This window comes from Armigeres subalbatus, chromosome 1 (genome assembly GCF_024139115.2).
Source record: "Armigeres subalbatus isolate Guangzhou_Male chromosome 1, GZ_Asu_2, whole genome shotgun sequence".
In the NCBI taxonomy this organism is placed as follows: domain Eukaryota; kingdom Metazoa; phylum Arthropoda; class Insecta; order Diptera; family Culicidae; genus Armigeres; species Armigeres subalbatus.
The window spans coordinates 291,065,881-291,078,009 of NC_085139.1; the positions used below are offsets into that span (position 1 = coordinate 291,065,881).

The 12,129-nt window shown below is 39.6% G+C and overlaps 1 protein-coding gene across 6 annotated transcripts in view; it reads right to left on the bottom strand.

The window, feature by feature from the left end:
• The window catches only part of LOC134207708 (otoferlin-like), a 385,951-nt gene that overhangs the window by 83,497 nt on the left and 290,325 nt on the right, over positions 1-12,129 (bottom strand). For all 6 annotated transcript variants that reach the window (XM_062683524.1, XM_062683528.1, XM_062683523.1 and 3 more), the window contains exon 3: positions 2,270-2,328. In XM_062683524.1, coding sequence (XP_062539508.1) covers positions 2,270-2,328 — 59 coding nt within the window. The remainder of the gene's footprint in view (positions 1-2,269; positions 2,329-12,129) is intronic.

Here is a 12,129-nt window from a genome sequence, read left to right on the forward strand (position 1 = left end):
CTCCGGAATTCCTCCGGAAGTTCCTCCGGAATTCCTCCGAAGTTCCTCCGAATTCCTCCGGAAGTTCCTCCGGGAATTCCTCCGGAAGTTCCTCCGGGAATTCCTCCGAAGTTCCTCCGGAATTCCTCCGGAAGTTCCTCCGGGAATTCCTCCGAAGTTCCTCCGGGAATTCCTCCGGAAGTTCCTCCGGAATTCCTCCGGAAGTTCCTCCGGGAATTCCTCCGAAGTTCCTCCGGAATTCCCCGGAAGTTCCTCCGGAATTCCTCCGAAGTTCCTCCGGAATTCCTCCGGAAGTTCCTCCGGAATTCCTCCGGAAGTTACTCCGGGAATTCCTCCGGAAGTTCCCCCAGGAATTCCTCCGAAAGTTCCACCAGGAATTCTTCAGGAAGTTTATCCAGGAATTCCTCCGGAAGTTCCCCCGGGAATTCCTCTGGAAGTTCCCCCGGAAATTCCTCTGGAAGTTCCCCCGGGAATTCCTCCGGAAGTTCCTCCGGGAATTCCTCCGGAAGTTCTTCCGGGAATTCCTCCGGAAGTTCCTCCGGGAATTCCTCCGGAAGTTCTTCCGGGAATTCCTCCGGAAGTTCCTCCGGGAAATCCTCCGGAAGCTCATCCAAAAATTCCTCCGGAAATTTCGTCTGGAAGTTCTTCCGGGAATTCCTCCGGACGTCCGGGAATTCCTCCAGAAGTTCGTCCGGGAATTCCTCCGGAAGTTCGTCCGGGATTTCTTCCGGAAGTTCGTCCGGGAATTCTTCCGGTAGTTCGTCTGGGAATTCATCCGGAAGTCCGTCCAGGAATTCCTCCGGAAGTTCTTCCTGGAATTTCTCTGAAAGTTCCTCCAGAAACTGCTCCGGAGGTTCCGGAGGAATTCCTCTGGAAGTTTTTTCAAAAATCCCTGCGAAAACTTCCCCCAGGAATTGTTCCGGAAGTTCTCCCAGAAAAAGCTTCGGAAGCTCTCCGTTTTATTTCTTCAGAAGTTCCTCCAAGAAATCCTCCAGAAGAATCTTCAGGTATGCCTCCGGAGGTTCCTTCCGCAAATTGTTCAGAAGTTCCTTCAGGAATTCCTCAGGACATTCCTTCTGTGGGTTCTCCGGTAGTTTCTCAAATGGCATTGCTCTTCATGTTTGATAATTGAACAAGCTACAAAAAGAATACATTTTTCCCACGTTAATTTTTGCTTTTAACTCAATTCCAAAAATCTTTGCTTTTGCTCAATTCCTTAATCGTTCTATTCTTATCCTACTACAACCTTATCAGTACAGTCGTCGGGGGTGAAAATGGGTCAAATGAGGGTGAGAATGGGTCACTGTTTCAACTACTTAGAATGCTTGTAGAATAGATTGAATGTTTCTGAGGGCAAGAAGACTAAAATATAAGCGACCTTTTTGAACGATTTTGCTCTACGACCTCCAGACTGCCGGTGAGAGCGATGACCTATTCGCACCCCCCAGACCCATTGTCACCCCCGATGGCGGTACTGGTAGTTTTCTTGATCGTCATGTGAAAGCAAAAACAGTTGCATTTTCATGTTCAAGAGACCAAATGAAAATGTAGCGGGCTCCCGGTCACCTGTCACATTACAATTAGTCATGACGGGAGTGTTGCTTTGTTTTGAAATCTAAATTTCTAAATAGTTTTGGTAGATCTGTGCAAATAACGATGACTAGTCGATAAAATGATTGTATTGTTCCTGTTTTTCGAGTTAGAAGTAACATTATTGAAGAAGAAACACCTTGTTTACGATAATTTGATGCGCAGTTGAGCAACAAAGCGAAGATGCCAAATGCCGTTTTCAGAAATCCATATCAAAGTTTCTGAATGATTTGCAAAGCCAATGAAAATTGCACAATTGTACATTTGATGCGCTTTCATAAAATAAAAATCCGTGAAAATTTGGCGAAATTCCTTTCATTGAATTCCTTTCATTGTTATTAAAGCGGGAGAGAATAAAATGTAAATATCGCGTGACTTCTCTCAATGAAAATGAAAATTTCGTAGCATATTCAGTTAAAAAATCATTCGAATGTTCCAATCGACTGGTAAAGAAGTGTAAAGCTGCCTTCACGAGCAGTCTCAGTCAGTAAAACAGTTGACAAGAAATATTTGTCCTTGGAAAAGTTAGCAACTTTTTTTTATCGCATTGCGATATTTGAAAATATTTTTTTAGATATCAATCATCCAATTGATTGCTTACCAAAATCATGATTTGCCCTTACAACATTTATCTTTTAATTATATCTTTTAATGAAAATTATTGCCCTTTTGACCATACCTGATTGACATCCACGAATTCAGTGCTGCAGTTGAGTTCAGTGGTGATGTGAGCGACACCTGAAAAAAGGAAAACAGAAATATTCCGTGTTAGTTTTGCAGCTAGAACAAATTCTACATAAAAATACAAGCTATAATCTAATTTTTATTTATTGTTTTAACAATCTTCTGCTATGACTGTGGATGAGAATTCTACCTTCCGTCACCCAGTTCGCTAATATTCGCTGAAAAATGAACATAACATTTTGTCTTTTCTCTTTTGTAATTTTCTTTCACCCATAACGAAATGTGAAAAATCGTTTATCGTTCGCAAATTGCACCTACCTGGAAAAGTTATACCAAGAGGAACTTTTCCCGCCAACAGATTTCCACCCCCGAGGGTGGAAGACCGTCCTTTTTCATTTCGGACAATGGAAGACCATGGACTGCATGGAAAAGATTCTGTTGTTTCCTATCTGTGCCATTCAGAGTGTTTAGATATGCGTTCATTCAGGGAAAAGTTTTCTAATTTTATTACACAGTTGATCAACTTGAAACAGAGTTAACACTAACAAAAGAACAAATTTTCACTGCGAACTCTGTTGTGTACTTGGTTACTTTAATCATTCATACCGTAATGGGGATTCACCGTTTATTTTCTTTGTATTAATTTGCATGTACAACTAGAGCAATCGGATCGCTTCTGATGTTGCAACCACGGAATCAAATTAAGAAACACATATTTAGAATGATTCCTCCTGCATTAGCACACTATTGAATTGGTGAACTTTTTTTTCGCGTGGATCATCATCGAATTGGAAACGGCTTTTTTGGCAATCCTTTATATTTATCGTGGTTGAGGAAGGTGTGAAAATCTGCCCTTAGGGGGTTCTTTCACAAATTACGTAACGCTAAATTTGATGATTTTGGACCCCCTCCCTCCCCCACGTAACACTTTTTGTATGGAAGGTTTAATTTTTTGTATGGATCGTAACGCTTGGCCTGACCCCCTCCCTCCCCCTACAGCGTTACGTAATTTGTGAAAGGCCCCAGGGTACACACATACATCGGTTTTGCAAGGCAAAACTTTGTAGACACTAACCGATGATGAACCATGCGCCTCCACCACACATTTTGGGGCATCTTCACCTATAATTATCAGAAAAAAAGTTCTGGCAATCGCAACAGAATATCATCACTAAAATGTGAATATTATTAATGTTGTTGATAAGATTTCCTGCAGTTTTTAGATGACATTAGATGATTATGTTTTCAGACTGTAGCATAAGGTAAAAATCTAAAATACAATGTAAAAATACAAACTGTAACGGTTTGATTACAGTCAAATAGTTATATTGAAGACGAGACAGCTTCGGGCTGCAAGTTAGAAGACTAAAGACAAAAAAAAAAAATATATATATATATATATGTAGCAGAACTTGCTTGGTTAGAACATAATACCCTACTCGCCTATGGTAAACCATCGCACTGCAGTGCAAAAACTTGTTAATTTGTGAATCGACAAGAGAGTGGATGACGAGAGTTCTCTCTCTTCAGTTACGTTCTTACTTACTCAGTGCAAATATTAAATCAGATCTGTCGAATATATTTTTCTAAAATCTAGAAGATTCATTGCTATGTGTACATCCAAAACATCTATAATGATGAAAATTATCTATACTGACCACAAATGGCAATTGGTATAAGAGAAACCATTTTGTGTAATATCCATTGTACGTCATTTCATTATTGATATGCTACTCTCTTATGATCAATAGTCTGCAACAAGTGAATTATGATAGAAACAGTCTGTTGCCTTTCTTGGAAACAACAAAAAATGATATGATAAAAATAGTCAATGCCGTCTTCGATTCCCACTGCGGAAGATTAATCCACTCAGGCAATCCCGAAGATCAAAGCAAACCACATCTTGGATAATCCTGACCGTTGCTGAATGGCCCATGAGCTTGATCGAACACACAAAAAATACGACGTGGGGACGTGACCCATTTCAAATGAAATCAATTTACCATTCTTCCATCCGGACCGGGGCGACAGTCTCCCCTCCCGTATGTCAGACCAATATTGTGATTGGCTATTGTTTTGCCCTACGTTGGTTTCCTTTTTTCCGGAACAAATGCCCGAACAAGGCCTTTATATGTCGTTTGCCGTAAGCGGATTGGGTGGCTGTCAAGTGCGGTTAGTCGGACTGATTAATCGAATACGGGATACGACATCGGAAGATCGGAAACAAAAGGAAATACCTACCTAACAATTGCACTAATCCATTATGAATGGCAAGGTTGCGAGCGGAGGATGGAAGAAATAAAGGTCACATTTCACGGATGGATATCAGCCGTTACCAGTAAGATAAAATAAGGTTGTCGGTCACGTTTGTTTTTGTTTGACAGTTGAGCAACAAAGCGAAGATGCCGGATGCCTTTTCCAGAAATCCATATCAAAGTTTCTAAATGATGTTGCAAAGCCAATGAAAATTGAACATTTTTTAGTCCATTTCAGACTTCAAACAGTGTTATTTACTAAAACAAAAGAAAACGATGTCTCCTTTTGAGATTTTCATGGGAATGAAAAAGAGTAGCCCATGAAGGTACTGTGAATATTCCAAAGTATTTATTTTGAAAACAACTAACAAATTCCCGTGGCAATTCCTAAAACTTTCTTGTGTAGATTTGTTTTGGATTTGTCGTAGAAATACCGAAAAAAAAAACTCTTTGAACGTTTCAAGTTTCGGAAAATTTCTTTAAGAAAGTTCGAAGACTTCACGGTGAATACCTACCAGGATACCTGGTTGGCTACAGCGTCGATACACATAAGCCTGGGGTATTGTGTAACCGTTGGTCCCAATTTTGTAGCTTGTTGGCTCCTCCACAAGCATCCTGATGTCTCGTCTCTCACGCCAGTAAGAACCTAAAGCCCAGTCCGTCCCTAATAATAATAGTAGGACAGCCTTACTGGTGGCGATCCCAGCTGTCTAAAATGAAAAGATTCGACACTAACGTTAAAAAACAGCATTCGTTTCATTAATTCGCCTTGACGCTGCGCTGCTGCCATCTCGCGGAGATGGACGTGTGCGTGAAATCACTGTATTTCGACATGACAAAGATAGGAATTATTTTGTAAATGCTTTTAAAATGTGTTTTACAGAGCTGGTCCACACAGTCCGACGTGGTCGGACACTCGAACGATAAACCACCACCTCTGCGACCGCCATCGTGCCACAGTTGCACCGCAAACGAACCTGCAAGCCAGTCCGACTAAGTACCTACGTTCGCCACCGCCAGTAATCGCCGATATGCCAGCCACCAGTGCCACCACCATTGTAGCCTTGGTCATCCTCAGCAACATCAACACGCGCAAGTACACCACTGATTTGTCTCTCTAAAATGCCATAAGGGCGAATAAAATGTTAACTATGTAAGATAATTTTGGTGGTCAGGTCATTTAGAAGACGCACTCCCTGATGCTGTATGAATTGCTTCTTTTGCTTGATTCGTTACCGTACCTGAAAGAGGTATTCAAGCCTTGGTCCACATTGACGATACCTTTACCTCGATCGTTTCTAGTCCACCTTAGTCAATTGAACCGGTTGGCTGGTTTCTCCGCAAGGTTTTCCGCTTAATTGCTCCTGATTAAGGTAAGTGAAGGGTGTTGGAGTGAGAATAACGGTGCTATTTACATTAACGACCCTGTGCTCGACAAGTTCCTACCTACAATTCCGTCCGAGCAGCCGAGAGGCTTACAAAATTTGGACCAACGGTTACAAATACCCCGTCATCCCAGTTCAAAATGAATGATATACATTCATTTTGACTAGGAAAGAGTTTATGTAAAACCATAAATCAACATATACAATATTTTGATTTTCCAAAACAAATTATGTTGTATATAATTTATTTGGCATCACTGCCATCGCGTTACTCTTCGACAAATATGTTAAGACAGCGTTACGGTATCTCTAACCAACACAAAAGCAAACAAACTGTCAAACAGTGAAAAAACACGGAATAAAGGCATTTTATGAGACACATCGAAACAGCTGTTTTTCTCGTGTGTGACAATTAGTGGGAGACCGTTTGTTTGGTAATTTCTGGCATAACATTCCGATGAGTCCCATCATCAATCCTACCTATTCTACTTTTCGGCTACAAGCGCTTTAGAACAAAGTTTTTCATATGATTCTTAAAACGTGTCGTTAGATTATTCATATCATTGCATTCTAAGCATGAAAAGCTGAAGAAAACATGAATGAAAAGTAAAACGATTTAAACATTATTTTGTGTTCGGACATAACGGAATGTTCACGCAGAATCATCTGAAAACAAAACATCAAAAGTAAACAAACGGGCCACCGCGAAACGTCTCATAAAATACCTTATAATCGAATCATTAGGCTTTCAGCGATCGTGTACGTACACGTACGTTTCTCTCACAGTTTTTCTCGGTTTGTTTGCAACCACGAGCAGCTGTCAAGGCAAAATCAAATGGGATTGTTGGCAACCACGATCCTTCTTTCGTGTGGGTGAGAAATGTCAGCGAGGCCCTAATTGAATGAGTGGAATGGAAGAGTGAGTTTTTTTTAAATTTACTTTGCGTTCGAAACATTTTTTAATCTGGTACGGAGATTTGAATAATTTACAGGAGGAAAGTCCTAATAAGTGTTCTTAACGGTGAAAGAGTCCTTTCAGTGCTTGTTCCATAAGAGAAAATGCGCGCGCTCGACAGAAACTGGTAGAATAATAGACCAGTGCATGATGACGTAGGATGACAGTTCACAGAGCTATTTCACCAGGACTTATGGGCCAAACACAATTAATACGTTTGCGTGCGTTTTGAAAGTTTTCCCATGGAAAAACTGTCAAAACGCACGCAAACGTACCAATTGTGTTTGACCCCCGGATAAAAAATATCATTAAAATATCATACATTTTATTGTTACACCACCATTCAAAACATAATTTTCACCATTGAATATAATGGAATTTAAACAATAAAATCACATGAAAAATAATGGTTTTCCACGATAAAATAAATGGTAAATGGGACTTTTACAATAAAAAAGGGGGGTTGTTATGTATCTTTACAATAAAAAAATCGAAAATTTTCCATACAAAATTCGGAGCCTAACAATTGATTTTACGGTTCTTCAATGGGATGATTTCGAGCGACAAAACAATAGAAAACATTGTGTTCTAAATGTTTTCAATTACTTTTTCTATTGTTTTACAGTAGAAAAACAACAGGATTTAGAATACATTATACTCCAATATTACAACAAAAATACAATACAATTAATTGTTTTTCAAATTATTTTATTTCCAATTTAATTTTAATTAAGTTCATACTTAATTTTTACTCATTCTTACTTGCTTTGCTGTTACTTTGACACGGGTGCATAAACGCTGAAAGTCGGCAATGACGCAGTCCGCTATACTCGTTAAATATGCCGTAACTTCTAACTAGAGAAGGGGATTCGATTTATCTCCAATGGCTTATTTTTCCTTGCATAGGGGGATCGAAGTTGAATATAAATATAAACCTGTGAAAAATGTAAATTATAAAAGAATATCAGTTTTATTAGAAAGTGTACGTCGAGAAGGAAAGAAAAAAATTACCTCCCGTGTGTGATTGGCCAATGATAGCCACTGAACGGTCTTGAATCAGTGAAGGCAGCGAGCAGCAATATTTTATCATAAGCTTGATTTCTGAAAAGGAACAAGTTACCAAAAATGTTTCAAATTGCTTTGGCGATGGAAATTAAGGACCCTCTTGAAGGTACATTAAAGATTTCAATATCACCAGGTGTTATGATGATAACACTTTTTTTTGTTGATCGGGATGAACCTCTGCGTGCATAACAGTCGTGATTCGCTGGTTGGCTTTTAATACATGGGTCAATTTGGCCCAACTTAAAAGTATTCATACATCAAAATTCAATGCAAACGCCGAAAATGGGTTTTGACGTCATTATGGATATCATTTGTGATGTTCATAATGGAATGCACGAGTTCAAATTGATGTCAGTTGACCCAACTAACTGAAAACAGAATTCGTTAGTTAGGTCCAGGTTGTGACCCAAGCAGCGAACCGCGACTGTACATTGAACTTTTGTTGTACAACACTTAAAATACCTCGATTCAGAAGCCAGTAAACTACCGCTTGCCCAGCACCAGAAACAGTAATGAAAAGGACACTTCTTGCACCATCTTCTTCTTCTTCAATTATAAACAAAACTGTTCACGTTCAAAAGAATCCATCCATTCTCCGAGTGAAATGATTAGCAAAAGTGTTGGTTCCCTTTAATTTTTAATTCAAATTTTTATTACATAACATTTCTAGACCTGCAATATAAAAATAAAACTTGAGAAACGGGATAATTTTTGTTTCATTTGATAAGCAAAGCTATTGTTATTTTATTGTTTTCAATTGTAATTTCATCAATATAATAAATCAATGAAATATTCCAAAATTAATTATTTTTTCAGGATGGATTTCCTGATCATCTAGACAGAATACTTTTAAAGTTTGTTTAGTTTTTGGATAAGCAATTCTAAACATAAGCGAACAATAAAAATAAAATAGAATGTATCGGTAACATTTTAATATATTGTAGTTTTAATGTAAGTACAATAAAGATCTTTTACAACCGTGAAAATTTTACAATAAGCGTACAATAGTTTGTATTGTTTACCACACAATCTGCTGTATTTCAATGGGTTATGTCATACAAGTTAATGTTAATTTTTATCCGGGCCATTAGTCTCCGGCGAAGCTTCCGATAAAATGATTTGGAATTTTATTCGCATGTAGATGTCCTTTGTGATGTGATTGATTTCATGCTGAATGCAAAGAATACCACTGAAATACTCGGATCACAGCAATTTTAACTAAAATATGAATTTGAATTTTCCCTTAGGGCTCATTCACAAATTACATAACGCAAAAAAACACAATTTGAACCCCACCCACCCCTCTGTGACTTGTTTGTAACATTTCCTCTATACCCACCCACCCCCTTCGGTGACGCGTAACGTCGGACTAAAAATTCACAAAAAATTATTAATTTATATTTTTAATGAACTCTACTTTAACTTTCTACATAGTAAATAATAATGCTGTCAAATTTGAATTTAATTAGTGATTTCATTTTTTATATTATTCGTTACCCGTAACAGAACTGAACAAACCCACCCACCCCTAGACAAGCCGTAACATTTTGTAACGGAATATTGGGTACCCACCCATCCCTCAGGGCGTTATGTAATTTGTAAATGAGCCCTTATTGATTTTTTCTTCTAACACCTTGTAAACAAGCTCTGTGAACTGTCAAAATTATAGAGGTTAAGTTAGAGTTTGCATAGGTCTATAATGTTTTGGTACCATTTAATTTGTTTGTTTATTACAGCCTGTCAAGGAACAATCATCGAAGGAAGACTTTCGAGTTGGCGACACAGGTAAGTGTTCTGGTTATTGAGTGTGAATGTAGGCAGTATAGGATGCGTTGATTGCAAAGATAATTATTTTTGTTTATTTTTCTGTTACAGGTGCACCTGCAGGATCAGATTCGGCCGCAGCTTACCTTTAGGAATTTTAACTTTAATTGATACATATCGTACGGTGTTGGGTAAATGAGTTTTTTTCTTTTCAGGCTTCGCTGGGCTTCAAATTTGCTGCGGAAAAACGCCCAATGATTTGCCGTTTTCGTCTGCTAATTCGTATGCGGACGTACCTACTCGGGCGATAACGGTACAAGGAAGATAGCAGGGACCTAGCTTAGCATTGTAGCTATGGGGTGCTGAGGATTGGCGGAAATTACGTTTATATACCTTTTGCCCAACGGTATAAACAGGTGCAAAAGTTTTGTGACGAAGATTGTAGTGTTGTGAATTTTTATCGAACTGTTTTCTCAGATTTTTAAGAACAAGTTCTTGAATAAAGTGATCAACCTTAAGTTTTTCTCCTATTCTTTCAGTGTCCGACATATCATCTACGTCTCGATCAACTCGATGTTCATCTCCCCGACTCACAATTTCGTGACCGAAGAGTATGTGATATGGACTGAATCCCGTGGCTCCATGGGGAGTATTATTAAGGACATGCTCGATCTCAGATACTCGAGTGGCCCATAATTTTGATTAGCTCGGGCATATGTCCTGATGCAAGCATTTATGGTACGATTAAGTCGCTCCACCGAATTAGATTGGCTATGATGCCGTGGATTAGTCCAGTGCTGCACCTGAAACTTTTCCAGTAATTCCTTGAAATTTGCTGACAAGAATATTGAGGCGTTATCGGAGATTAAGAACTCTGGGGTGGAATACCTCCGGAACCAGCAGTTTTCAAGAATCTCGCACACTTGCGGTGCTGTAATCTTACGCACAGGGAAAAGCAAGCAAAATTTGGAAAATAAATCCATTACCACCAGTAAATGAGATTTTCCAGCTTTACTTCTCGGTAAGGATTGTATGAAGTCAATTGAGATGATTTGGAAGGTTTTGTAGCCAGCTTGGGAGAACCGACTACAGGATTTTGAGAGCGATTTGGAGGTTTGCATTGTTGACATACCGAACATTTGCGGATATAGTCTCGTACGTCACCACCCAAATTCGGCCAGTAATACTTTTTCTTCACCCGAGCGATAGTTTTGTCCGTTTCCAAGTGAAGTGCATCGTCGTGCTCTTCTACGAGAATATTTTGTCGCATTTCTTTGGGAATGCACATCTTCCAGTCGAAATGGTAATTAAGGGTATCTCCCTGCGTTGAAACGAGTTTCTTTAGGACTCCGTTCTCCACTCGAAAGTCCTTATATTTTTCGGGCTGTTCTTGGACGTGATGGAGCAATTTCATGTACCATTCTGTACTCGTTTGCTTCAGAGAAAGGATTTCAACTGCTCGTGAAAGAGTATCGGGTATGATATTGTCTATACCTCGGCGGTGTTTTATTACCATATCATGTCGTTGGAGCTCTATATGCTCCAGCGACAGAGACGTGACGAGGTACGCCAACTACTCTGTAGTATGAGCGTAAGGGCTGAAGCATCAGTTATCACCGTAAACTTGGATCCCTCTAAGTAACACCTAAATTTTTCGACGGATTTCAGGACAGCTAATGCTTCCTTTTCCGTGGCACAGTAACGTTGTTCGGGGCCGGTCAACTTTTGAGAATAGTATGCGACGGGTTGCTCCATACCATTTCGGTCTTGAGTCAAGACACCGGCTATGGCGCAGAATGACTTACTGAAGTCTGGGTTGGCTAATATTGGAGCGCTTATCAGCAGCTCTTTAATTTTGACGAAGGAAACCTCCGCAGATTCGTTCCAACCTCCGCAGATTCGTTCTTAGGTTTATCCTTCAACAAATCAGTGAGTGGGCGAACTACATCACTGTAGCTGGCAATGAATCTACGGTAGTAGTTGCACATACCGAGAAGCCGCCTTAGAGCACGGATACTGCTAGGATGCTCAATATTTATTATGGCCTCGACGCGATCCGCTTTGGGTTGCAGATCTTTATTTGTCAAAATGTACCCCAAATAAGGGAGTTCTGGTACACAGAATTTGGATTTGCTAATATTAATAGACAAGTTGGCCCTATTCAGTCTAGCGGCTACTTCTTTGAGCAGAGCGAGATGCTCCTCGAATGTTTCGCTGAGGACAATGATGTCGTCTAGGTATACAAAGACTTTTGGTTCTAGTTCACCCGCCTCAGAACTCGGTCCATAAGTCGAGACAGCGTAGCTGGACTATGGACCAGTCCGAAAGGCATGCGGGTGAACTGGAACAATCCACGGCATAGAACGGAAAACGCTGTAATTTTTTTTGACTTGGGATGAAGGGGAATTTGTAAAAATGCTTTCGACAAATC